Source organism: Mustela putorius, unplaced genomic scaffold (assembly GCF_011764305.1).
Source record: "Mustela putorius furo isolate JIRA1106 unplaced genomic scaffold, ASM1176430v1.1 tig00003834_pilon_pilon_pilon, whole genome shotgun sequence".
Classification (NCBI taxonomy): domain Eukaryota; kingdom Metazoa; phylum Chordata; class Mammalia; order Carnivora; family Mustelidae; genus Mustela; species Mustela putorius.
In genome coordinates this window covers 47351362-47379238 of record NW_025421987.1, presented here as the reverse complement: position 1 = coordinate 47379238, position 27877 = coordinate 47351362, and the positions used below count along the sequence as shown (strand labels likewise).

At 36.0% G+C, this 27877-nt stretch overlaps 1 protein-coding gene across 4 annotated transcripts in view; it reads left to right on the top strand.

The window, feature by feature from the left end:
- The window catches only part of XRN1 (5'-3' exoribonuclease 1), a 104395-nt gene that overhangs the window by 64428 nt on the left and 12090 nt on the right, over positions 1 to 27877 (top strand). For all 4 annotated transcript variants that reach the window (XM_004754480.3, XM_004754481.3, XM_004754484.3 and 1 more), the window contains 13 exons: positions 3316 to 3372; positions 3503 to 3635; positions 5725 to 5794; positions 6975 to 7182; positions 8723 to 8818; positions 14292 to 14400; positions 20368 to 20429; positions 21597 to 21707; positions 21866 to 21988; positions 22446 to 22605; positions 25383 to 25564; positions 27169 to 27282; positions 27377 to 27479. In XM_004754480.3, the coding sequence (XP_004754537.1) occupies positions 3316 to 3372; positions 3503 to 3635; positions 5725 to 5794; positions 6975 to 7182; positions 8723 to 8818; positions 14292 to 14400; positions 20368 to 20429; positions 21597 to 21707; positions 21866 to 21988; positions 22446 to 22605; positions 25383 to 25564; positions 27169 to 27282; positions 27377 to 27479 (1528 nt within the window). The remainder of the gene's footprint in view (positions 1 to 3315; positions 3373 to 3502; positions 3636 to 5724; positions 5795 to 6974; positions 7183 to 8722; positions 8819 to 14291; positions 14401 to 20367; positions 20430 to 21596; positions 21708 to 21865; positions 21989 to 22445; positions 22606 to 25382; positions 25565 to 27168; positions 27283 to 27376; positions 27480 to 27877) is intronic.

Here is a 27877-nt window from a genome sequence, read left to right as displayed (position 1 = left end):
AGAGGCAGGCAGAGAGCGAGAGAAGGAAGCAAGCTCGAGGCTGAGCAGAGAGCCCGATGCGGGGCTCGATCCCAGGACCCTGGGATCATGACCTGAGCCGAAGGCAGTGGCTTAATCCACTGAGCCACCCAGGTGCCCCCAAAGTTTGTGATTAAGAAATAAAGTTCATCCCCTATTCCTTCCTATTCTAAGTTCTTTAAAGACATAGTTCTTTTTATAGAACATAAACATTGTGTTTAATTCACTTTTACAGAATCACTTCTAAACATATTCCTTATTTTTGAAATCCTGTTTAATCTTTCCTATTTTTTTATGTCTTGAGGGATTTTTTTCCTTAAGATTTATTTATGACAGAGAGAGATAGCAAGAGAGGCAACACAAGCACAGGGGACCTGGAGAGGGAGAAGCAGGCTCCCTGCTGAGCAGAGAGATGACGTGGGGCTGGATCACAGGATACTGGGATTATGACTTGAGCTGAAGGCAGAGGCTTAACAATTGAGCCACCCATGGCGCCCTTATATCTTGATTTTAAAAACCCATAATCTTCTGTGTAGGCTTAACTATTTTACTTATTTTGATCTCTGTCTTGATGTAATGGAAAATGGATTGATTATATTTCTTTTTTTTAACTTTTATTTTCCATACATTTGCCTTTTTATTAAAATGATGTTGCTTTGTTAACACAGCAGTCTCACAGCAAACTACATTAAGAAATGGGCTCTGAAGCCATTTTCCCCCATTTCTCTTTCAACACTTTTAATGTTAGGCCAGATACTTTAGATATTTATTTTCCATGTCCCTATTGTCTCATTAATAAAATGAGAGTCAAATAGTACTACTTCACAGGGTCATCAAAAGGATTAACTAAGTTAAATCATGTAAACTCCTTCTAATAATGTCTGTTTTTAATGCCTAACGATGCTTGGCTTTTATTCTTTTAATTCTCTTATCACATATTCAAGAGCTATGAAGACAGTCTGAAAAATTACTACTGGATGATTCTTGTTCTCTTTAGGAAAAAACTCCTAGAGCCAAGAGTTTGATTTTTTGTGATCTATCACTATCACTATCTTTTGATAGATACTCAGATAACGATAGAAACCTGCATTTCATTTTTTAACCTGCATTTCTTTTTGTCTTTCAATCTAGACTAAAATCCATTTGTACAGCATTGTTTTTGAAATGAGTCTCTCACTTAATAAAGGTTTATTACTCTAAGCCCCCAAATTTTATTTGAAATTCTCCATTTCTAACAAGCTCCCAGATCATATTTTGAATAGCCAGACCCCAGAACTTTTCATTTCATATATGTGGGTTAGGGCTTATTGTGAAAATTCCTAAGTTTATAAATTTGCTTAGTGAATCAGGCTTGATTGCCATGTCCTCTAATCAGTGCTATAATGTAGTAATGCCTCGAGATACGTTAAAGCATATAGGTTGTTGTCTTCATATACAGTACTCCAGGCACAAGTTTAGGGACTGCTTTTTTAAATTACTTAAAATACTTCTTCTTTTTTCTCCTTCTTGCTGTTTTCAGGGGGCACCAGTTGTACCCTATTAGTCCTAGTCTGCTGTGGGCTGAAAGCATAGACTTTCTGTCAGTACTGCCTTCACTATTCATTTTATTCAAAATTATGATCTCTCTCTACAGTGCTGATCCCCCCTTACCTGCTTTATTTTTCTCTGCTTTTTACCATCAAACATTTCTTGCTTGTATGTATGTCTCCCTAAGTAGAGCAAAGGAATAGGCCACTGTTTTATCCTTAGCACCTAGATCACTACATGGCACATAAATGGAACTCAGTAAGGATTTGTTGAAAGAATAAATGAAATACCTTTATAATAAAAGATAATAGGGTCTGTTTAAAGACTTGAGCATTTTACAGTATATAAATACAAGAACTCTATGGTATATGGTCTCTATAGCTTGGAGTTGTTTTATGCTCTTTTGTACTTATTTCCATAAGGTGTGTTCTAAAGATGGGTGGCTGCAAATTAAGTAAACTGTTGCCATTTTTCTTAGTTGGTAAGACTTCACTTAAAAAATATTTAATGTGAATGGTAGTTATGGATTGCAATGGATATAAACTGTCCTCATGGTTTTATTGGTAGAACAGGTAATGTTATTTCTGTTTTACAGTAGAAGGAGGCTGATGCTTAAGTTGAGTGTGAGTTCACAAAATTAACAAGGAGTAAAGATGGGACAGAACTCTTCTTCCAACATTTGTTAGATGATCAAAAAATTCAAATATCAAAGCCAATTTCATAATAGTTTCCAAAAGCAAGGGCTTTGTTAAATCAGTGGCACCTTAATTTTTATAAGTAGCCATAAAACCCTAGTATTGTCATAGATCAGTACTTTATACTTATTTTCTTTTAATGTAGATCTTCATTGACCATCATATACAATTCTTTTTAGAGTAAAAAGGCATTTGAATAGGATAGCATTTACATAAAGTTTTAAACAGGTAACTCTAATCTTTTGTTAGCAGTAAGGTTACTTTGGGGATATTAATAACTGGGAAGGAATACAAGAGTTCTTATGTTGTGCTTAGTAATGTTCTCTTTCTTGAACTTAGCATAGTTATACATAGATAAGCTTATACTATAAAAATCCATCAGGTTTTATGCATACTATTTTATTTTTCTATGCCATAAATGTCAAAAAAATTTCCCTTTAAAAATTGTAAGGGGCACCTGGGTGGCTCAGTTGCTTAAGCATCTGTCTTGGGCTCAGGTCATGATCTCGGTGTCTTGAGATTAAGCCCTGGGTCAGGCTTCCCACTCAGCAGTGAGTCTTCCTCCTCTCCCTCTGCTTCTCCCCAATGCTTGTGCACACTCTCTCTCTCTCAAATAAATAAGTAAAATCTTTTTTAGAAAAATTTTTAAGTAAGAATTTATTATCCCCCTGCTGCATCTGAAGAACTTCAAATATTCTTTAAATACTCATTTCATTTGGCTTTTAAAAATGAATAGGAGCACCTGGGTGGCTCAGTGGGTTAAGCCTCTGCCTTCGGCTCAGGTCATGCTCTCAGGGTCCTGGGAGCAAGTCCCGAGCCAGGCTCTCTGCTCAGTGGGAAGCCTGCTTCCCTCTCTCTTTCTCTGCCTGCCTCTGCCTGCTTGTGATCACTCTCTGTCTGTCAAATAAATAAATAATATCTTTATCTTTTTAAAAAGTAAATAAATAATAAAAATAAAAATGAATAATAATCATGTCCAACTGAATAATAATAATCTTATTTTTAGTGTAAATCTAAATGACAATAATTTTATAATTTAATATTTTTAAATATCTAAAAATTTTTCTTTCTTCAGCAAAGAAAGAATAATAAGAAGGTACGAGTGACAGTGAAGCCCCATTTGCTGTACAGAGTAAGTTTCCTATCAAAGAATTCAAAGCCTGTATTTCAAAAGTGTAGAAGAAACAAAATATTTCTGTTATAGTAATAGAAAAATTATTTCAAATTAGAATTAATAATAATTAAAGCTTTCTTCTCTTCAGCCTTTAGAACAGCAACATGGAGTCATTCCTGATCGAGATGCAGAATTTCGTCTCTTTGACCGTGTGGTAAATGTGAGAGAGTACTTTTCAGTTCCAGTTGGCCTTCGGGGCACCATCATAGGAATTAAAGGGGGTAATATCTCAATACTTGGTGTGTCTTCAACTGCATCTGTAATTGTAAAGTAAAACACATATTTCTGTGTCTTATATCTAAGCAGGAAGCAACAATGTACATATAGTTAACACTATTGTACTCTACACTTAAAAATAATTAAGATGGTAAATTTTATGTCATGTATTTTTATTTAAAAAAAAGAAAAGAAAAAGTTAGAGAATGGAGGGAAAAGGGAAGAACAATTGAGGATCTAAATTTGCCTCAAAGGGATGCCTATTGTGAGCAGCTTTGCAGTGTAGATTCCAAAAAAATCAGCCTAGCATGAAGCAGCAAATCCAGTGCCAAGGGGTCAAGCTGCTGGCAGCACTATCTTTTGATGTCTCAAGCACTCAACTTTGGTCTAATTGTCTGGACTAGGAATGGTAAGGGCCAGATGGGTAAAATGAAACAACCCTCCTGCTGCTGTCTGCTCAACCCCCTGCATCAGCTGTTCAAATACAGAGCATATTATTAGATTGTGTTCTAGTTAAGTTGTCTTGATAAGGCCTTAGGACTTTGGTAGCATTGGAGTTTTCTTTATTCTGGCAGTTCCTATCAGTAATAGTGACTACTTGGAATTTTGTTTTGAGAAGGTTTTTAAAGCTATATATATGCCAAGTGGGATAAAGCTTTGTAACTGATTAACCATGTCTGCCATGGATAAAAAAGGGAAATATTTCCCCTCAGCCCTCATCTGAGACCTCATCTCCATAGTCCATTCACTAAAGGGAGTGAACAATCCTCTTACCTTTTATAATCTTAATAATCTTTTGAGGAAGTACCCCTCCTACAGATAGGGAATAAGAACCTAAAAGGTGAGCTTTAAGCCTTCAGAGGAGAAACTCCAGCCTCTCATTAAGCCTCTTCTTATTCTGGAGCTTAGATTTCAGACAAAAGTGTCAGGTTGAAAGATAGAGCTGAATATTGGGGAATGGATGAACTCTACAGGCCTGGTTTCAGCTGGGCAGGACTGGGGATGGGGAACAGACATCCCTCCACTCCTATCCCAGGCTAGGATGTTATCAAATATTGTATTAGGGTTCTCTGGAGAAATGGAACCAATAAAGTAGAAAAGGGGTAGGGGAAAGGTGGAGAGAAATTGAGGTGGGGGGAGGGGAAGGGGTAAAAGAGGGAGGGGAGTAAGAAGAGGGGAGAGGGAAGGAGGTAAGGTCGGTGAATTCTGAAGTAATGTAATAGATCTATTATTAATTTAGGCTTAGAATTCAAATATAGCTAATTACTTCATTTTATCTTGGTGTTTCGGGTAAATTTACTCTTGCCAGATATATCTCATCAGCCTCTCTGCCAAGTATGTTCTTCTCTGTTCCTATCTAAGTTTATTGCACTTTCTCATGTCTCATATCTCAGTTATGGCATCTGTAATCTACCAAGTCATCTCAGCCAGAACCTTGGAGTCATCTTTGGCATCTCTATCCTTTTTATCTACACAGGTCACAGATTCCTGCCAATTCTATCTAATAATATTTCTGTTCTTTCCATTCTATTCCCTTTATTAAATAAACTGCCATGCTTTCAGATCATCACTGTCTTTTATCTTACTGCAAGACCTTCTGAACTGCAGACTCCAAAGTTACCTCTTTTTTTTTTTTTTAAAGATTTTATTTATTTATTTATTTGACAGATGGAGATCACAAGTAGGCAGAGAAGCAGGCAGAGAGACAGGAGGAAGCATGGTCCCTGCTGAGCAGAAAGCCCGATGCAGGGTCCATCCCAGGACTCTGGGATCATGACCTGAGCCAAAGGCAGAGGCTTTAACCCACTGAGCCACCCAGGCGCCCACAAAGTTACCTCTTTTATTAAATCTTTCATTATGAATAATTTCGAACGTAGATAAAAGCACAGAGAAAAATAAAAATAACCCCCTCACAACATCTAATTTAAAATATTATTTTACTTCAATACCATTTAGGTAATCTGCAAGTTTATCTACTTTTGATTTACTGTATTCCCCTAAACCATTTTCCTGTAGGTGTAATGCTTTTTACAAGCCAGACACTTAAATGTTGATTTTTCATCATATGATTTTTAAATTCCTCTTATTTAACAGCTAATAGAGAAGCTGATGTACTATTTGAAGTATTATTTGATGAAGAATTTCCTGGAGGCTTAACAATAAGGTTTGTATTTCCTGATGATAATTACACTTTATAAGTATGTCCACGTGGCCAGTGACTTTACATTATTTGTTTATTTGTCCACAATTTGAATTCCTGTCATATGCAAGACATCATACATGCTACTAGGGATATAACAGTGAATAAGATAGACATGCTTTCTAGACTCACAAAGCTTTCATTTTAGTGGGGGAGATAATTGTGTAACTGATTATAATATTAATTATTTAATTAAAATGTGAGAAGTGTTGGGAAGGAGAAGCTCCAGTTTCTGTAAGAGTATGACTTCTAGAAAGTCTTCTTTGACAAGTGATATTTAAGATGGAACTTGAAGATTGAGTAATAGTTAACTGGAGGAAGAGGGAAGAAGAATGGCAATGGTCAAGAAGAGGAAATAGAAATAGCATGTGCAACAAAGGATTTATTCATTAAAAAAAAAAAAAAAGAATGCAAGTGTCAGCAACTTCAGCAACTATGTAATGTAAGATGAGAGTAAGAGAAAAGAGCAAGTCAACTTTGAGGACATGCTAATGATTTTGATATCTTGGTCTTTATTCTTAAAGCAATGTGAAGTCATCAAAATCAGAGGTGTGGCATGATTGCAGATTTAAATTTTAGTGGAATTGTGGTTGCACAGCCACTCTGGGGTGGTTTGAGGGAGTAGGAAATTGAGCTGACCCTTGAGAAGTTTGACCATGAAGGAGAGAAAAAGTAACTAGAGGTTAGCAGGTTTAAAGCCAGAAGATTGGATTTTTTTGTTTTTAACTTATATGTGAGATTTACTTATTTGGGGGGCAGTACTGATTGAAAAGTTAAAAAGTTACAGGAAAAAGGATTATGATAGAATGAAAGATGCATGGAATGGGCTCTGTCACTTAACCTTTGTGCTACTTTGGGTAGGTAGTTAAAAGCATTTTGACCCTCAGTTTCCTCATTTATAATGAAGATACATACTTTACTAGATTATGATGAGGATTAAATAAAGTCCTTTCCAGTTTCAGAAATATATCATCTTATAAATGGAGATCTTTCTATGATTTCAGGTTCCTCTACCGAATTTAAAAGTAATAATTTACTAATTGAGATTATGGACTGATTGTCCACCTAAAAATAATTTGATTCTTCTGCTCCCTTTAGTATTATTTAGTATTATTTCCCTCTGAAATAACTGTTTACTTTTTAGGTGCTCGCCTGGTAGAGGTTATCGACTGCCAACAAGTGCCTTGGTAAATCTTACTCATGGGAGTCGCTCTGAAACTGGAAATCAGAAGTTGACAGCCATTGTGAAACCACAACCAGCTGTGAATCACTATAGCTCAAATACATCAATTTCTTCTGGGCATTTGGGAGGCCTGAACCATTCTCCCCAATCACTTTTTGTTCCTACTCAAGTAAGACTCTTAGTCTTTCATTTATTTCTGCTTCTTTATAAATCTCAGGCAGACTTTATAAGTAAAACCTAATTTGACTTAGTTTTTAAAAAATTTTTGGTTCAAGTCAATTTCAGATTTGTTTTTAAGTTAATAGGCTAGTAAAGAATGCTACTAGGGTGCCTCTGTGGCTCAATTGTGAAACATCTGCCTTTGGCTTACGTCATGATCCCAGGGTCCTGGGATCGAGCCCCACATCAGGATCCCTGCTCAACAGGAAGTTTGCTTCTCCCTCTCTCTCTGCCTCTCCCCCAACTCATGCTCTCCTTCAAATAAATAAATGGAATCTTAAAAAAAAAAAAAAAAAAGGCTACTGATAACATCCTATGTCTGTTATAAAATTACAGTTTAAAAAAAATACATTTTTAAAAACGAACCTGAGAAGGCCTGTTTTCATATGTTTACTTTTCAAACTACATTTGTATAACTCAGATGTTGTATTCTGTCTGCTATGAAATGACATGAATTTGAGAGGTTAAAAGGGAGAGAATTACATTAATCAAAAGCCATTTTCAAGTTCCTACCCATGCAAGTCATAGGTGATTTCCTCTATTTTATCTTTCTGGAGACAAAAATTGAATTGTTTTGTGTGAGACATTGTGTAACTCCATGTCCCCAAATCTTACCCACATTTTAATCCAAGTAATACATGTTCATTATAGACTAATTAGAAAGTACAGATAGGGAGATAATAGCAAAGGAAACAGAACCAAAAATCAAATTTCATAGGTAACCACTATTAAATTTTGGTACATATTTGTTCAGAGTTTTAATCTGTACAAAATCAATTCCTCATAAGTAATAGCTGGTTTTTTAATCTGTTATTTTTGTGTAAAATGAAGATTTTAAAAATTAAATTGTTAAATGTTAGCTTGAATGAGATATCAGTACATTGGAAGACTAAAAAAAAAAAATCTACTGGCAGGGATATTAATTTAATATAATCTTCCATAGCATTTTTCATGTTTTAAGTACTTTCCAGTAAAACCATTCAAAACCAATTACAAATGATAAAGACCATTTTTACTCCAATAGAATATTTTTATGATGACTGTACTGAGCTCCAGAAAAAAAAAAAACAAAACTGAGATTCAGATAATGGAAGTTAATATTTTTTTTTTTTTTTTTTTTAATTTTTTATTTTTGATAAACATATATTTTTATCCCCAGGGGTACAGGTCTGTGAATCACCAGGTTTACATACTTCACAGCACTCACCAAATCACATACCCTCCCCAATGTCCATAATCCCACCCCCTTCTCCCAAACCCCCTCCCCCCGGCAACCCTCAGTTTGTTTTGTGAGATTAAGAGTCACTTATGGTTTGTCTCCCTCCCAATCCCATCTTGTTTCATTTATTCTTCTTCTACCCACTTAAGCCTCCATGTAAGTTAATATTTTTGTACTGCTAAATAACTTTAATGAATTTTTTTATTTTAATATCAATCCTTATTTTTTTCTCATATTATAGTTCCTTAAGAAACTTTTTGTGCTTTGCCAGGTACCTACTAAAGATGATGATGAGTTTTGCAACATTTGGCAGTCCTTACAGGGATCTGGAAAGGTTCAACATTTTCAGCCAACTCTACAAGAGAAGGTTAGTATACCTTGTTTGATAGACATTTAATTCTAAAAGACAAAATTTACATTTCTCTTGTGAGTATGCAATGATTTTTTTTCCCCCAAATCTCATAAAATAGAAATAACAGTTTTAATCATGAATTTTCATAATTCTCTTCAGCCATATATAAAAGTTTTTGGACTCAGGAGAAGGAATATAGATAATTTTTCTTTTAAATTATTTTAGATTTTGTTTTAGTTTGCAGAATCTCAATAACTATATTTTAAATTCAACAAAGGCCTTAATGCACTTATTATTAACTAATTAATTTCCACTTGAATGTGGAGCTTTATGTTAGCACTTGGTTGTCTTAAATATGAATGAGCAAATTCATATTCCTTAGTATAAATTAAGAAGGGAAAAGAAATTCTGCTAAAAAAGTAGACTCAGGGGCGCCTGGGTGGCTCAGTGGGTTAAGCCTCTGCCTTCAGCTCAGGTCATAATCTCAGGGTTCTGGGATCGAGCCCCGCATCGGGCTCTCTGCTCAGCAGGGAGCCTGCTTCCTCCTCTCTCCCTCTTTGCCTGCCTCTCTGCCTACTTGTGATCTCTCTCTCTCTTTGTCAAATAAATAAATAAAATCTTAAAAAAAAGTAGACCAAAAAAAGGGAAAAGGTAAGAAATTCCTACAATATTTTTGCTAGTTACTGACCTATCTTCACAGTGTAGGTAAAGAAAGAATATTCTCTCAAGTTTATAAATCAGTAACCTGCACAATGGATACACAGGGCTCTTCTGCCAATAGGCTAAGTTTTGCTTAGATTATCCGTAAATCCTTACTACCTAAATGCAGTCTATATCCGAGTTTCAAACCCTCTTTTCCTCTCTAATTTATTTGGTACCACTAACCATTCATTTTTTAGGAATGCTTTGTTATCATTCATTCATTTTATTAATTCATTCAACTTGTATTTATTGAGTGCCTATCATGTGCATTGTTCTATGTAATGAGAATATAGCTCTAAACAAAACAAAAATTCTGACCCTCAAACAACTAGTATTCTAGGGAGGAGAGGACAATAAATAAGTAAATTACATGGTATATTAGATGGTAATTAAAAAGTTTGAGAAGAATTTCAGAGAAGGAGCATAGAGAATGTTGGCAGGAAGGGGAGGCAAGGTTTTGCAGTTTTAAATAGAATGATCAGGTAACATTTGAGTAAAGATTTGAATGAAATGAGCAATAGAGTATCTAAGTAGATATCTGAAGGGAGGGTGTTCTAGAGATATTCAAAGACCCTGTTGGGAAGACAATTCCAGTGTACTCAAGGAAGAGAAAATTATAGTTTTTTTTTTTTAAAGATTTTATTTATTTATCAGTGAGAGAGAGGGGGAGAGAGCGAGCACAGGCAGATAGAATGGCAGGCAGAGGCAGAGGGAGAAGCAGGCCCCCTGCTGAGCAAGGAGCCCGATGTGGGACTCGATCCCAGGACGCTGGGATTATGACCTGAGCCGAAGGCAGACGCTTAACCAACTGAGCCACCCAGGTGTCCCGAGAAAATTATAGTTTTGAATCAGTAGGCTGAGTTACAGGAACTGTAATTAGATACCATGCAGGACCTTATGGGTCATTATAAGGATATTGTTTTTTACTTAGTGAGAAGAACAATGAGTGAAGCGTTTTGAGCAACAGAATGACATGATCTGACTTATATTCTAATAGGATCATTCTATCTGTTATCTTAAGAATAGAACATAGAGGAGCCAGGATGGAAACATTATTTAGGAGATTACCGGAATCATCAAGATAGAGTTCATATTGACTTGAACCAGAATAATAGGAGCATGAAGAAGTGATCAAATTCTTGGAAGCTATTGCCATCTAATGATGAATTAGGTATAGGGTTAAGAGAGAAAAATATGAATTAAAGAGTATGACTCTTAAGGTCTTAGTAACTAAAAGGATAGAATGACTGTTACCTGAGATAAAGAAGGTTGCAAGTCAAGGAGGATTATGGAGGGGGATCTGGAATTAAATTCTGGTCATAGTAAGTTTGAGATGTATATTAAACATCTAAGTGGAGATACAGAATTAGAAATTTGAGTACAGGGGTGCCTGGGTGGCTCAGTCAGTTAAGTGTCTGCCTTCTGCTCAGGTCATGATCCCGGAGGAGATTGAGTCCCACATCAGGCTCCCTGCTCAGCGAGGAGACTTCTTCTCCCCCTCCCTCTGCTGTTCCCCCTGGTCATGCTCTATTTATCTATTTATCTATATCCAAGGAAATGGATATAGATAGAGACATTTAACAACTTAGCCTTAGAGAATTCCATCCTTAAAGAGCCAGAGAAAGCCAGTAAAGTGTTGTGTTGTAGATGCCAAGTGAAGAATGGATATTAAGAAGAGTAATCAACTGTGTCAAATGCTGGCAGTGGATCAGTTGAAATGAATACTTGAGAATTGACCATAGAGTTTTATACCTGAGGTCACTGGGAATCTTGACAAGAGCACTTTCAGTAGAGTGGTAAGAGTGAAATACCAAGGGGCACCTTGGTGGCTCAGTGCGTTAAAGCCTCTGCCTTCAGCTCAGGTCATGATCTCAGGGTCCTGGGATAGAGTCCCACATCGGGCTCTCTGCTCGGCAGGGAGCCTACTTCCCTTCCTCTCTCTCTCTCTGCCTGCCTCTCTGCCTACTTGTGATCTCTCTGTCAAATAAATAAATAAAATATTAAAAAAAAAAAAAAGAGTGAAATACCAAGAAGAGTGTGTTCAAGAGAGAAGGGGAGAAGAAAAATTAGAGGTAGCAGTATAGGCAATTCCTTCAAGGAGTTATACTCTAAAACGAAACATTACCCTGACTCACTCTCACCTTTTGCTTCTTATTCAGCTTCTTTCCTCTTCTTTTTTTTCTTTTTAAAGATTTTATTTATTTATTAGACAGACAGATCACAAGTAGGCAGAGAGGCAGAGAGAGGAAGGGAAGCAGACTCCCCGCTGAGCAGAGAGCCCAATGCGGGGCTCGATCCCAGGACCCTGGGACCATGACCTGAGCTGAAAACAGAGGCTTTAACCCACTGAGCCACCCAGGCGCCCCTTCAGCTTCTTTCTTAACCTCTGTTTTCCCAACTCTTCTCTGGGCACTGTTCCCAAAAACTGAGAAACTTTTTTTTTTCTCCACCTTTTGTTTTATTGTTTGGTGATGTTGGCTCTTACCTTGCTGCTAATTTAACCACTCAAGCTATGTGATCCATATTTCTCAATCAGGATCAATCTAAGCCAGTATCTCCAACTTTCTAGAAGACAGGTATAGATGGACACCCCACCATCACCTCAGCCAAAAGATGTTTTAGAATTGACCTCATCTAAAGCTTCTTATCCTTATTTCTAACACTACCATTTCCCCAGGCATATAATCTGAAAAGAACGGAGTAAAATCTTTCGCCTTTCTCCCCTCTTTTTTTTTTTTTTTTTGCGGTGAAATTCCAAATCTTTTTATTTCTTGCCAGTTCCCACAATTGGGCCTTAGTCTGTCATCCTAAGCCTAGATAAACCTCCTATCTGTGGTTCCCACTTCTTTTCTCTTTCCTTTTTAGTCCTTCTTACATAGTACTGTTTGATGTATCTTTCCTGTTGATCTTTCTTGGTGATCCTTTCACCTGTGTAGGCCTGAGGGCATAACTGGGCAAAATACCTAATTAATAAAGACTTCTCGGTTTAACCTTAATTTGTTCCCTGAGGCACTGTGGTGTAATAAATCTGGTACTGGACTCAGAAAGTCAAATTTGGTGACTCAATTTGAACAACTCTAATTTCCTTGGGCCTCTGTGGCCTCATGTGCAAAATTAAAGCATTAGACTTAGATGACCTCTTTTTCAGCCCTAAAAGAATGTTATTTTTTTTTAAGATTTTATTTATTTATTGGAGATGGAAAGGGAGCATGAGAGTAGAGTGAGGGACAGAGAGAGAAGTAGTCTGCCCCTGAGCAGGAAGCCCGTTGTGGGACTTGATCCCAGCCAGCCCTCTGAGATCATGACCTGAGCCAAAGGCAGTTGCTTAACCGAGATGCCCCAAAGAATGTTATTCAAATATAGAATGTATAGGGCTCTCTGTTCAGTACTCGTGGAATTCAGCCTCAAGTGAAACTAATATCTAGCCCTTCTATATCGAAATCTACCTAATTCTTATGTAAAGTGTATTCAACTCTTTGGTAAAATGATCTTTTCTAGTAAGATTGGTCTGTTTATTTTCCCTTCCCGACAAGTAGGTAATTCCTATTTCAGGTTATGTGTTCTTACTGTTCCTTCTACTTTTTCTCTCTCACAACCAAAATTCCCCTAGATCTCCAGCAAGTTCTCCTAGTCATTTTATTGCCTATTGCTTTGAGATGGAACTGAACACTCGATATTATATTTCTCAGAATCTTCTGCATGCTGCTCCTGTTATTGGGTGCTATTTCATTATTTGTATCAGCTAAACATTGTCATGTTGTATTTCCTCCTATATATTCCAAGAATTATGGGCTACCACATATATCACTTAAATCCGTGAAGCATTAATAAGCAACCTGGTGTTCATCTGATAAGCATATTCCAGACAACTCAACATGATTTTTTAAAAAGTATTCAAGCCAGGCACCTGGGTGGCTCAGTGGGTTAAAGCCTCTGCTTTCAGCTCAGGCCATGATCCCAGGGTCCTGGGATCGAGCCCTGTATCAGGCTCTCTGCTCAGCAGGGAACGGGCTTCCTTCTCTCTCTCTCTGCCTGCCTCTCTGCCTACTTGTGATGTCTGTCAAATAAATAAATAAATAAATCCTTAAAAAAAATAAAAAGTATTCAAGCTTCTGGAAAAGGCAACACTATGGAAACAGTAAAAAGATCAGTGGTTGCCCAGTGTTTGGGGGAAGGATCAGTAGGCAGAACACAGAAGCTTTTTAGGACACTGAAAATAATCTGTGTGGTACTGTAATGGCGGAAATATGTCATTATACATTTGCCTGAACTCATAGAACGTACAGCACCAAGAGTGAACCCAATGTAAACTATAGTCTTTGAGTAATAATGATGTGTCAGTGTTAGTTCATTGGTTGTAATAATATACCACTCTGGTGGAGGATGATGATAATGGAGAATGCTGTACATGTGTGGAGACAGAAAGGATATGAAATATCTCTGTACCTTTGTCTCAATTTTGTCGTAGACCAAAAACTCTTTTAAAAAGTCTTGTTTTTAAAAAAATTTAAGTCTTTATTGGCAAAATATGACAATGGGAGTAATAAATAACTTGATGTAGATATCAGATAGAACAACCCAATAAACTATACCCCAAACTAGAATATTTTCTAATTAAACTTCTGGCATACTTTTTCTCTGCTATGGTACTGTGAACATGGGCTTTAGTGATAGAGCTCAAGTGTCAGCTCTCCTATTATTTAGTTCTACAATCAAATATTTTATCACTTCGAGGAAAGGTAGTTTTGTTTGTTTTTAATTCATTTATAAGAATTTTAACTTTCAGGTTACAGTTCTACCTCAAGAAATAAGTCAAATAACTCAACATCCTAAGTCGGGCTTTACTGACAACAGTGTTAAATGTCAGCAAAGAAAACATGAGGCTCACAGGAAATGTAAGTTGAAAGTTAAAAATATACTTATGATGCTAACTGGTTTCTTTTTTATTATTACAGTTTACTGAGTTATAATTCACATACCATAAAATTCATTTTTTGAAGTATTTAATCAGTGATTTTTGTGTTGTTTTCACAAAGTTGTACAACCTATGCAATTCTCTAAATTAGAACATTTTCTTTACCCCGTATCTATCAGCGGTCATTCCTCCAGCCCCTGGCAACCATTAATTTACTTTCTGCCTCTATGTATTGACCTGTCTGGACGTTTCATGTAATCCTAAAATTTGTGACTTTTTGTGTCTGGCTTCTTTTATTTGGCATGATGAAGACAAGGTTTATCCATGTTGTAGTATGTATTAATACTTCGTTCTTTTTTTTTTTTGCAGTCCTTTTTATAGCTGAATAATCGTCTGTTCTGTGAATTCTGCATTTTGTTTATCAATTCATCCATTGATGGAGATTTGGGTTTTTCCACTTTGGGGCTATAATGAATAATGCTGCTGTGAATATTCATGTAGGAGTTTTTGATTGAACACATGTTTGCAGTTCTCTTAGGTATACATCCAGTTCAGTAGAATTAGTCATGTGTTAACTCTGTGTTTAACTTTTTAAGGAACTACCAAACTTTTCCAACTGGTGTTTCCCACCAGCAATATATGAGAGTCCAGTTTCTTTACGTCTTCCATAATACTTGTTAATGCCCATCTTTTTTATTGCAGCAGCTATGGTAGGTGTAAAGTGAAGTCTCTCTGTGGTTTTCATTTGTGATTCATTAATGACTAATAACACTGGGCATCTTTTCATGTGCTAATCAGCAATTTGTATATCTTCTTTGGAGAAATGTCTATTCAGGTCCTCTGCTAATTTTAAAAATTGAGTTATTTTTCTTTTCATCCTTGAGTGTGTGAGTCCTTTACATCTTCTGTATGCTACATACATATTCAAATATTTGATTTGCAAATATGTGCTGTCATTCTGTGGGTTGTCTTTTTAACTTTATAGTGTCCTTAAAACAAAAATCTTTAATTTTCTTCAATTCTAATTTATCTTTTCTACTTTTTCTTTGATTACTTGTGCTTTATGTATCATATCTAAGAAACCATTGCATAATCTAAGGTCACAAAGATTTATACCTATCTTTTCTTTTAAGAGATTTGTAGTTTTAGCTCTCATATTTAGGTCTTTTTTTTCCCATTTCTGAGTGTTTATATATGGTACAGGGGAGGGGTCCATATTCATTCTTGTAATGTGGATATCCAGTTGTCTCAGCACCCCTTGCTGAAAGACTGTTCTTTGCCCATTGAATTCTCTTGGCACCCTTGTTATACATCAATTGACCATGACCATAGATGTATGGGTTTCTTTCTTTTTTTTTTTTTTTGTATGAGTTTATTTCTGACCTGTCAGTTCTGTTCCACAGATCTATATGCCATCTTTATGCAAAGAACACACTATCTTAATTATCACAGGTTTGTTTTAAGTTTTGAAATTGGAAACTTTGAGTCTTCCGACTTTATTTTTCTTTTTCAGCATTGTTTTGTCTGTTCTGATCTCTTGCATTTTTGTATGAATTGTAGGATCAACTTGCCTGTTTCTGTGAAAATGCCAGCTGGAATTTTTATTGAGATTGTGTTGAATCTATAGATTATTTTGGGGAGTATTGTCCTCTTAACAATATTAAGTTTTCCTTGAAAACTTAATCCATGAACATAAAGTATCTTCATTTATTTAAGTCTTTAATTTCCTTCAGTGATGTCTTATAGTTTTCAGTGTACAAGTCTTACATCTTTTGAAAAATTTATTCCTAGTATTTTATTGCAAATGCTATTTATTGTCAGTGGAACTGTTTCTTGGTTTGGTTTTTTTTTTTTCAAAATTTTAATTTTTTAGAGAAAGAGCTAGAGGAGGGGCAGAGGGGAAGAGAGAGGAGAGAATCTCCATCAGACTCTGCACTGAGCATGGAGCCCAATGTAGGACTCAATCCCACAACTCTGAAATCATGACCTGATCCAAAAGCAAGAGTCATACAGTTAACCTGCTAAGCCACCCAGACACCCATATTGTCAGTGGAACTGTTTTCTTAATTGGTGATTGGGGGTGGATTGTTCAGTGCTGTTTATAGAGATAAAGCTGACTTTTGTGTATTGATTTTATATCCTGCTACCTTGCTGAACTTGTTTATTAGCCCTAATTTTTTGTGGCTTTGGCAAATGGAGATAGTGTTACTTCTTTTTATGTGATTTCTTGTATTTCTTTTTCTTGCCTAATTGCTGTAGCTATAACCACCAATGCGGTGGTGAATAGAAGTAGTAGGAGTGAACACCCTTAATTGTCTTGATCTTAGGGGTAAGCTTTTAATCTGTCAGCATTAAGTGTAATATTAGCTATGGGTTTTGATAAATGCCCTTTATTAGATGAGGAAGTTCCTTTCTGTTCTTAGGTTATTGATTTTGCTCCCTCTTGAAGGAATATTAGATTTTTGTCAGTTGCTATTTCTGTGCTTAATTAATATGGTAGATTCCATTGATTGTCTTTTGTATGTTGAACCAACTTCGCCTTCTTGGAATAAATCCTACTATGTCTAAGAGTTTAATCTTTTTTATATGCTACAGGATTTAATTTGCTAGTATTTTGTTGAGAATTTTATTTTAGCATTTATATACATAAAGGATATTTGTCATTTCCTTTTCTTGTGATATCTTTGATTGTGAAATCATGGTAATACTGACCTTGGAGAATGTGGGGAATAATACTTTGGAAGAGCTCAGGCTCATTCTGGTCTCTGGTAGCTGCCAGGTTATTGGTTTCACCAAAAACTGCTGGCTGCTATTTATTTTTTATTTATTTTATTTTTTTTAGATTTAATTTATTTTACTTGACAGAGATTACAAGTAGGCAGAGAGGGAGGCAGAGAGAGAGAAAGGAGGAAGCAGGCTTCCCGCTGAGCAGAGAGCCCAACTCAGGGCTCGATCCTAGGACCCTGGGATCATGACCTGAGCTGAAGGCAGAGGCTTTAACCCACTGAGCCACCCAGGAGCCCTGGCTGCTATTTTTTAAGGCTACTTAGAGTTGTAGAATAGGAATTGAGACCAGGGCAAGTTCAGCCATAAAGCTCACTATTGGGAGAGTCGGTCTTTTTTCTGGAGTAAATATCCCTCAGATTGCTATGGGCCTTTGATTAATTTCCGTAACACTAAAAATTTGGATTCAACTAATTTATGCCCATTTTCTTTTTTTTTTCCCCATTTTTTAAAAAATTTCTTTTCATGGGGCACCTGGGTGGCTCAGTCATTAAGTGTCTGCCTTGGCTCAGGTCATGATCCCAGGGTCCTGGGATCGAGCCCCACATCAGGCTCTCTGCTCAGCGGGGAGCATGCTTCCTCCTGTCTCTCTGCCTGCCTCTCTGCCTACTTGTGATCTATGTCAAATAAATAAATAAAATCTTTTAAAATATAATAAAATAAAATTTCTTTTCAGCGTAACAATATTCATTGTTTTTTGCACCACACCCAGTGCTCCATGCAATACGTGCCCTCCCTAAAACCCACCACCTTGTTCCCCCAACCTTATGCCAATTTTCTTGTTGCTTTTATGGAGCACAGAATTTTTAAAGGTCCTTACTCTGACTTTTTGGCTGATGTCCCCTCCCTACTTTTTGAAATAAATTTTATTCAGCATAATCCAGTTACTTTTTTGTGTGTAAACACTTGCCTATTAAATTACTCTAACCTATGTTATAATTTTTTATTTAAAATATGGATATTTTGTTAATATTCTCTTACATAATATATAGATTTATACTTATTTCAGTCCTTCAGTAGTGCTTACTATGTTTCAGGCACAGTGGGGAATGCAGATACAGAGATGAGTATCTTCATCTTGCAGTTAGTTTTTCTCTTCTCTTGATCAAAATATTCCCAAATTGCTGCCAATTACTCTTTAAGTTCAAAGTATGACTCATTTGTTATTCATTCATTTATTTATTCAGCTGCTGTTTATTGAGCTATATGTACAAAGTACTATTTTAGGTGGTAGGGATATATGAGTGAACCAGACAGACAAGTCTTCCAGACTAATGGGCTTTACATTTTTAGGTGGAAACTGATAATAGGCAAAACAATAGTCCCCCCAAAAAAACCCTATTCAATAAATTCCATAATGTGTAGTAATGATAAGTGCTATGATGAAAAATAAAGCAGATTAAAAGTATAGGTAGGGGTGGTATTTTATAGAGTAGTCACGGAATGAATGCCTCTCTGAGGATAAAACATTTGAGCAGAGACCCAAATAAAGGGATAAGCTATGCAAAACATTTGCCGAAGAGCATTCCAGCAGAGGAAATATCTCATGCAGTGTCCTGAGTCTAATTTATTATATTTTATACATGCATGTATTTTATGTATATATAATATAGTATAAGAATAGTCTCTTTTTTTAAGATTTATTTATTTGAGAGAGAGAGAGAGAGTGAGCATGAGTGGGGGAAGGGCAGAGGGAGAGAAGTAGACTCCCCACTAAGCAGAGACCTGGACCACCACTCGGGGCTCAATCCCATGATCCCATGACCACAAGATCATGGCCTGAGCCAAAACAAGGAGTCAGATGCTCAAGCAACTGAGCCTGGGCACCCAGGTGTGCCAAGAATGGTCTTTTAAAATATTTTTCTAAAAAGCTGTTTCCAAAAAAAAATGTGGTTTTATAACTTTGGTTCAGTTTGGTAACTGCTAAACTATTTTTTGCATGAATATCTGTTATTTTTGGTTTTTTACATTTTAAGTTACCTATAGATTAATGTCCCTATAAGTCTGATAAATATAGCTTAAAGATTTTATATTTAATTGAAATATGTTGCTATTTTTCTTCAAATTATTATTTACATGAATGTATGTAAACTACATTATTTGGAATTCCAATTTAGTTTCGGTGTGTGTGTCTCAACAAACGCTTAAAGTCAATTTATGTAAATTTGCTTTTTTATTTCCTCCTTTTTGTAAGATTGCTTCCTTCCTTTCTCCCTTACTTCCCTTACCTCTCTTGTCCTCTCCTCCCTTCCCCTTTTTATGTCCCCTCTTCTGTTCACTATCTTCCTATCTTTGTTCATTTCTTCCCTTCTCTCTTCATCCCATCCCCACCCTCCTTCCCATACCTTTTCCCTGCTTCTTTTCTCACCCTCTCTTTCCTCCTTTGTTCCTTCCTCCTTTGTTCCCTTTCTTCCTTCCTCTGCTTTTTTTTTTTTTTTTAAGATTTTATTTATTTATTTGACAGAGAGAACACAAGTAGAGGGAACAGTGCACGGAGAAGAGGCTCCCTGCCGAGGAGGGAGCCCAGTGCAGGGTTCAATCCCAGGATGTTTAACTGACTGAGCCACCCAGGCACCCCTTTTCCTTCCTCTTCTTATTTGTCCTTTTCATTTTTCCTACCATTTTCCCTATTTCCCCTTAATGGGAATACTAAAATAGCTTCCTAGTTTTTCTCTTACTCTCTTACTCTTCAATTAGCTACTGCCATATTTTAATCTCCCTAAAGCACAGTTCTGATGAGATCACTGCTTCTCAAAACCTTTCTGTGATTGGTTGCCCGTTTTCCATCACATTAGCTCTGTGATGCTCCTTGACCTCCAGCAAAACTAGTCCAAGAGTTCTGTAAATAAATTCCTTGTTTTTTGCTTCCATTACTTTTCTCCTGTTATTTCCTTTGCCTGGAATGCTTAGCCTTCTACTCTGCCCTTTGCAAATTTACATTCTTGGAGACTCAATTACATGTCACCTTTCCTTTTCCCTTATATCTGTGAGTATCTCTTCTGCTCTTCTACAAGTTTTTCAAGATGAGGGCCTTTGTCCTCTTAGAATTCTGTGAATTTTCAGCACAGCAACACAGTGCCTTGCTGTGGCAAATATTTGGTAAATTTAACTGGTTTATAGCAATATTTTTCACTTTCCAAAATTCCTATTTTCTTGTTCCTAGTTAAAGAAGAGTGTAAAAGTCCTAAAACTGAGAATCGGTTACAAAAAATGTCAAATAAACAGGTAAGCTTTCTTAAATCAAATTTCTAGTAGCCACCTTTTTGTTACCATAGGTAGCTCTGTAGCATCTGAATTTTGCAGCCCTAATCCATTAAGTTGTATGACAAGAAGATTGCTGAAGTATAGCAACTGCCTGTCACTTGGATGGGAGGTTACATAACTAGAGTCAGGATTTGGGACTAGAGATACTTACATACACACACTTATACACGCGCGCAAATATATGCATACATATATATTTAAAAGTTGTGTGGCTTTGAGCAATTCACTGTATCGCTCACAGCCTTAACTATCTTAATCTTTAAAATAGATCACTCCTTGTATGTAGTCTATATATACATACGTACCTACATACATATGAACATACCTACATACATGAATATATGTATAAAATGTGTAGAAATATGTGCATGTATTCAGTGAATCATTTGAATCAACATAGCAAAGTTAATAGTTAATTCTGTGGAGTAGCTTGGTGAGAGGAAGCTGAGATCATTTATGTTTTATTTTATATAGTCTCTGCTGATTGATAAGGAGAATATATACATTTTACAATCAAATATTAAAAGTATTTACTCTAAAAACATTCAGGTTTTACTAATGATATATGTATGTTCTATATGTGTATCATTTTAATAAAAAGTTTTTAAAAATCAGGATCTCTTATAAGCTAGTAATTTATCAAATTTATAAAAGACATCTTAGCAGTATATTTGGCACATAACAGGTTCTCAGTAAATGGAACCCATTAATATTTAGATACCAGTAAATGGTTGACTTGTAAAGCCTTCTTTTTCTGAAATTCTTAGCTATAATTTCCTTTCTTCTAGAGAAGGGATTTATAAACGTTTTTATGGATTCTTTCTCAGAATAATGTTTTTAATGCTAAAATAAAATACATAAGATTTGAAATAAAATTAATTATATTGAGATACAATTAGAATCTCCTTATTGCCTACATTCATAATTGAAGAAAAACTTCTAAATTCACTTAGAAGTTAATGAAGATAAATGTCTAAGTTTTTTTTCTCATCCAAGTTTATAGGTCCCCTTATGATAGAAAAGAAAATGGTTCATAAAAAATTGGCAGCAATTTATTTAGAACACTATTAAGTGACAGTTATTTTATTATTAGATTTTCACAAAAGGCTCATTGTTACTCTTTTATAGATGTTTGGAGGGCCTGCCAAATGTAATATTAAGCTATTGAAGAGAAATGAAAGTGCAGAAGTCTCAGAAAACCAAAAGGTTGTGACTGGTTACCCAAATGCTATTGATAAGGTAAAAAACCATTCATTCAATTTCTCTTCCTGAACTTTAGCACCTGGGAAGATGATTGAGTGGAAATTATGTGATCATTTTTGTACCTAAAATTCTTAACTTTTTCCATGCCCTTCTACTTTCATCTTTCTTCATGCACAAAATATTTCTTCTTTTAGCCAAACCCTAGAATTGAGAACTTTTTAGCATCCTTGAATATCTCCAAAGAAAAAGAAGTACAGTCATCTCCTCATGAAGAGCCTCCAAGTGAAGAACTTTTGTCACCACAGTCATTTGCAATGGTTCGTATTTTGTAGGAGCTTTCATACTGTAGTGACTTCACTGTTGTGGCCTGTGCATACCTACCCCATGTAACTCTTGGTCTCCTGTGTACTGGAGTGTTACATCATATTGACATTTTGTGAGGAAAACCAGGCTGCCCTGGGCAATTATCTATCTGTTTGATTGTTTGTTTTCCTCTTTAAACCATATAGCTCCCTTGCTTTTCAAACATTGCTACCAGGCAGTTTGGTCAGGTTAAGCAGAAGGATTAAGTATTGTTTCTGTGGCAGAAAATGTGGTTATTTTTTTTTCAACTCTAGATTGTTGATTTTGCTTAACCCCCTATCTGAATGTAGTTACCATCTTAATTTTTAACAATGGAACTCATTAAAAGAAGGGTTAATAAACTCTGTAATTCTAATGTTAACTTTTGTCCACCTACCCCCACCATCTCTGTACCAATCATTTTCAAAACAGAAGGGAACTCGGATGCTTAAAGAAATACTAAAAATTGATGGCTCTGATGCTGCGGACCATAAAAATGAAACGAAGCAGTTTGGTAATGAAGTCAATGTTTCCTCTAATAGAAGAGATGAATATGGACCTTCCTCCCAGGCTAAACAAAATAAGAAATTAAGTACGTAAACTAAACTAAGTACTATTACTAATAATCAATATGATTTCAAAACTTCAGTTTATTTGGGGTATTTTTGTCATGTGCTTTTTGAAGATAAAACTACTTATATTTTTAAAAGAGTATGATTAAGAGTAACAAATAAGAGTTATAATTTTTATGCTTGTGTTATTAAATAATAATATAACTATGTAACCATTAGATCTGTAGTCCCTGTCTTATGATTACTTAAATTGTGCTATTATAGATATTCATTCTGTAGTACCCAAACATAGAAAAGTTTTTAGATTCTAGATTTTTTTCTCAGAAATTTAAAAACAATTATGTAACTTAAGTATGTTATTTCACTTTACTAAGATTTTAAGATTTTTTTTCTATTTACAAAATGAGAATAACATTGCAAATGACTTGTGATAATTATATGATACATATAAAGCAGTTAGCACTGTGTCTGGCTTATTATAGGTACCAATAATTAATATTAGTACTATGTTACAATAGGTTGACTGACATAAAAATAGAAAAAGTGATAAAATCAATTAAAAATAATTAATAGATGGGGCACCTGCGTGGCTCAGTGGGTTAAAGCCTCTGCCTTCAACTCAGGTCATGATCCAGGGTCCTGGGATCGAGCCCCTCATTGGACTCTCTGCTCAGCGGGAAGCCTGCTTCCCTTCCTCTCTCTGCCTGCCTCTCTGCCTACTTGTGATCTGTCTGTCTAATAAATAAATAAAATCTTTTAAAAAAGAAATTAATAGAGGGGTGCCTCGATGACTCATTTAGTTAAGCGTCCAACTCTTGATTTGGCTCAGGTCATTATCTCTGGATTGTGGGATCAAGCCCTGCATCAAGCTCCATGCTAGGCATGGAGCCTGCTTGGGATTGTCTTTCTCCCTTACCCTCTGCCCCAACCCCTCTTTCTCTCTCCCTCTCTTAAAAAAAAAAAAAAAAAAAAAAAAAAAAAAAAAAAAAAAAGACAATGTAGACACTGGAAAGTCGGTACTTATCTTAAAACTGTGAAGCCTATAGTCTACCATCTGGTACATAGCCAGATTTTAATACACATCCATCATTGCTCCTACTGTCTGTGTCCCCTATACTTTAGTATTACACCTCTGTAAATTATCTACAGAAGCCTCCTAGGAAGAATGACTAATATAAAAGTAAGTGGGGACAGAAGTTTCTAGAAGTAAAAAAAATTTTGAAATAGATCTGAGTTCATTAAGGATCAAAATCTGGAACAAAATCAGAGCCCAGCTCCATTTATCTTCTATTTTAGTGAATATTAGAATAAATGATTAATTTAAAATTCCAATAACTATTAGGAAACTATCATGGTGACACACACGCTCTTAAAGTAGAACAAAGTAAAAAAATTTTTTTTAAAGATTTTATTTATTTATTTGACAGAGAGAGATCACAAGTAGGCAGAGAGGCAGGCAGAGAGAGAGAGAGAGAGAGAGGAGGAAACAGGGTCCCTGCTGCACAGAGAGCCCAATGCGGGACTCGATCCGAGGACCCCGAGATCATGACCTGAGCCGAAGGCAGCGGCTTAACCCACTGAGCCACCCTGGCGCCCAAAGTAAAATTTTAAAACAAAACTGGAAAAAGGTGGTTCAGCTGTCAAAAACAATTAGCTTTATTTCAGAATAGTGAAGAATATCTTATCTCTTAGAGTCAAAAGCTCAGAATCCAGCCCAAAATACAGAGTTAATAAGTTCTGTGACTTTGGACAAGCCACTTAACCTTTTTTTAATCTGTAATAATAAGAGGTTTAGTCTCATTCTTCACTGGGATATGCTCTCGTTCTATTAGCCAGTTTGTTGATCATAAAGAATGTGAACTTTCAGAATGTTTTAATCATCTTCTATAAAAGCACTTTTTTAAAGGGTTACTTTTAGAAAAAACTTCTAAGCAGCATCATTTGGGAGCAACCAAACCGTTTATCCATGTGTTGCAGAACGTAAGATGGAATTTTGACAAGTAAGACTGAAACCAAAGCCTCAAAACTTAAAAATTTTTTTTAAAGATTTTATTTATTTATTTGTCAGAGAGAGAGAGAGCAAGAGCGAGCACAGGCAGAGTGGCAGGCAGAGTCAGAGGGAGAAGCAGGCTCCCCGCAGAGCAAGGAGCCGGATGTGGGACTCGATCCCAGGACGCCGGGATCATGACCTGAGCCGAAGGCAGCCACTTAACCAACTGAGCCACCCAGGCGTCCCAACTTAAAATTTTTTTTAAAGATTTTATTTATTTATTTGACAGACAAAAATCACAGGTAGGCAGAGAGGCAGGCAGAGAGAGAGGGGGAAGCAGACTCCCAACTGAACAGAGAGCCTGATGTAGGGCTCCATCCCAGGACCCTGAGATCATGACCTGAGCCAAAGGCAGAGGATTCACCCACTGAGCCACCTAGGCGCCCCTCAAAACTTAAGATTTAATTGTAAATCAGCTCAAGAAAACTGCTTGTTCAAACATAGCTTTGCTCAAACATAGCTATATAGTCATTGATCTCTCAAACTTTCAGGTTTTTATAGTCAGCTACTTAACCGTATTTTAAAATCTTTATCTTAGTCATGTTTCATTAATCAGTTATAATCATCTAAAAATCTCTATAGAATTCTTGGTAATTTTAGGCAATACTAAATAATTTACTTCATGCGAGCTTCCTTTTTTCATCTTTTAACAATTTTCTACTTGCTATCTATAAAACCCTATAATAATTGCAGAGCTCAATATATAGTTTAATATCTGTATATATATCCTTTTCTGTTTTTTGGTAGCATCTTACATGAATAAGCCTTACAGTACTAGTGAATACCATAATGTTCAGTCTATGGACCATGTGTGTTGGCCTGCTCCCAGCCATATCCCTCCTTTGTCCACACCAGTAACTGAACTTTCTCGAATTTGTTCGCTTATTGGAATGCCACAACCAGATTTCTCCTTTCTTAGAACACCACAGGTACAGTATACTACTGTTGCATTTATATAACTTATTTAACACTGAACTTAAATAAATGACTGAAAATCTTTGGCAAAAATAATATAATGGAGCTGATTTTTTCTTTTACTTTATGAGCAGCATAGATTTATACTTCCCACTGTGGCTCACTCACATTTATGCCAGAGCCCACAGAGATGCTGACAAAGAGGAAACCTGGGCAGCACATAGCCCAGACAGATTGATAGAGCCAGGGATCTTTGTCTACAGCAGAAGCTTTCAAACTTTTGGCTTCATAAACTCCCACTGTTTTTTTTTTTTTTTTTTTTTTTGAGGTCCTGCCAAAGTTTTTGTTTACTTGTGTTATGTTCTTATTAACTCTATTAGAAACTAAAATTGAAAAAAATTAAAAATATTTATTAAAAATAACTTTTCAAAAACTTAGTGGGAAGAATAGCACTGCTCTACATTTTTGCAAGTCTTTTCCATCTCTAGCTTAATGGAAGAAGCTGGATTCTCATATCCGCTTCTTAATATCAATCTCTTGTGTTATGTTTTGGTTGAAATACCTGAAGAAAATCTGGCCCCAGACAGACTGATAGAGAAAGGGAAAGAATTTTAATAACCTTTTCAGATAATGGATTTTTTTTGATACTACATTTAAATGTGGTATTTACTTAGAAGTTAGTTGCGGTGTAGAATTTAAAGCTATTCCAGTGGATTTTCTGTCCTTTGTATACTTGTGAGAAAGTAAGAGTAGAAATGGCAAATAGCACCTTAATATTATTATGAAAATAGTTTTGATCTCAAGGACCTCCTGTAAGGGTTTCAGGGACTCCCAGGCTGCCCAGACTGTACCTTGAGAACCACTTACTATAGGAAAGTTTGTTTTATCTTCCTTTTATCCAAGTTCTTAATACATTCTCACCTAAAACAAAGCAATCTTAAATTAATATTATTACATAAAAATAAGTAGAATTTAAAAAAAATTTTTTTTGTAAAAGAAAAAATGTATAATAGAGAGTTATATACCTTAAATGTGAACATGAAATTGGTCATTACCACTAAGTCTTTTAGATTTTGGCAGTTAATTCATATTAATGAAATATCTGCTATTCTGAGGAGGGTGTAAAGCAGGAGTCAGCAAAATTTTTTTTTCAAAGGCCAAATAGTAAATATTTTAGGCTTCATGGTCTCTGTCACAGCTAATCAGGTGGGCTGTTATAGTATGAAAACAGACATAGGCAATACATGAAAGGACTTGGCTGTATTGCAAAAAAACCCCAAAACTGAAACAAACCTTATTTACAAAAACAAGCAAAAGACCTAGTTTCCTAACCCTTGGTATAAAGAAAAAATTTTATTGGCTTTCATTTGCATTAGGATTCTTGACCCTTCAACTAGCTTAATGAGCATTTTATTTTATAAACATTGCAAGATTAGGAAATGATTCTAAAGTTTTAGTAGGGCAACCCAAAACTAAATTGATTGCCCTTTTGAATTTTTTAATTCTTTTTTACAGAATGTCACATAAAATTATTCTGCTTGTTTAGACTAAGCGTGGGGGGAGGAAACCAATATCCTAGACAGTTAACTTTATAGACATTTCATATTCTCTTTTTTAGACAATGACAGTTTGCCAGGTAAAATTATCTAATGGCTTACTGGTACATGGGCCACAGTGCCATTCTGAAAATGAAGCCAAGGAAAAAGCCGCACTTTTTGCTTTACAACAATTGGTAAGAATTGATTATGACTTCTCTACTAAACTTTTAATTAATCTCTATAGATGTTTTTGTTGCATTGTCTTTTAACTTTTAAATACTTCCATAGGGCTCCTTAGGAGTGAATTTCCCTTTGCCTCCACCAATATTTCCAAATTATCCTCCTGCTGTACCACCTGGAACCATTCCTCCAGTTTTTCCTCAGCCTACTGGTAAGATATTTGGCTCCTCTAAATATTTGTTATTGGGGCACCTGGGTGGCTCAGTCAGTTAAGTGTCTGCCTTTGCCTCAGGTCATGATCCCAGAGTTCTAGGATCAAGTCCTCATCAGGCTCCTTGCTCAGTGGGGAGTCTGCTTCTCACTCTCCTTCTGCCCCCCCGCCTCATGCTCTCTCTCTCACTCACTCTATCTCAAATAAATAAAATCTTCAAAAAATAATAAAATAAAGGGACACCCAGCTGGCTCAGTCATTAAGCATCTGCCTTCAGCTCAGGTCATGATCCTGGGGTCCTCAGATCGAGCCCCGCATCTGGCTCCCTGCTCATCGGGAAGCCTGCGTCTCCTCCTCCCATTCTTCCAGCTCTATGTGTGTGTGTGTGTGTGTGTGTG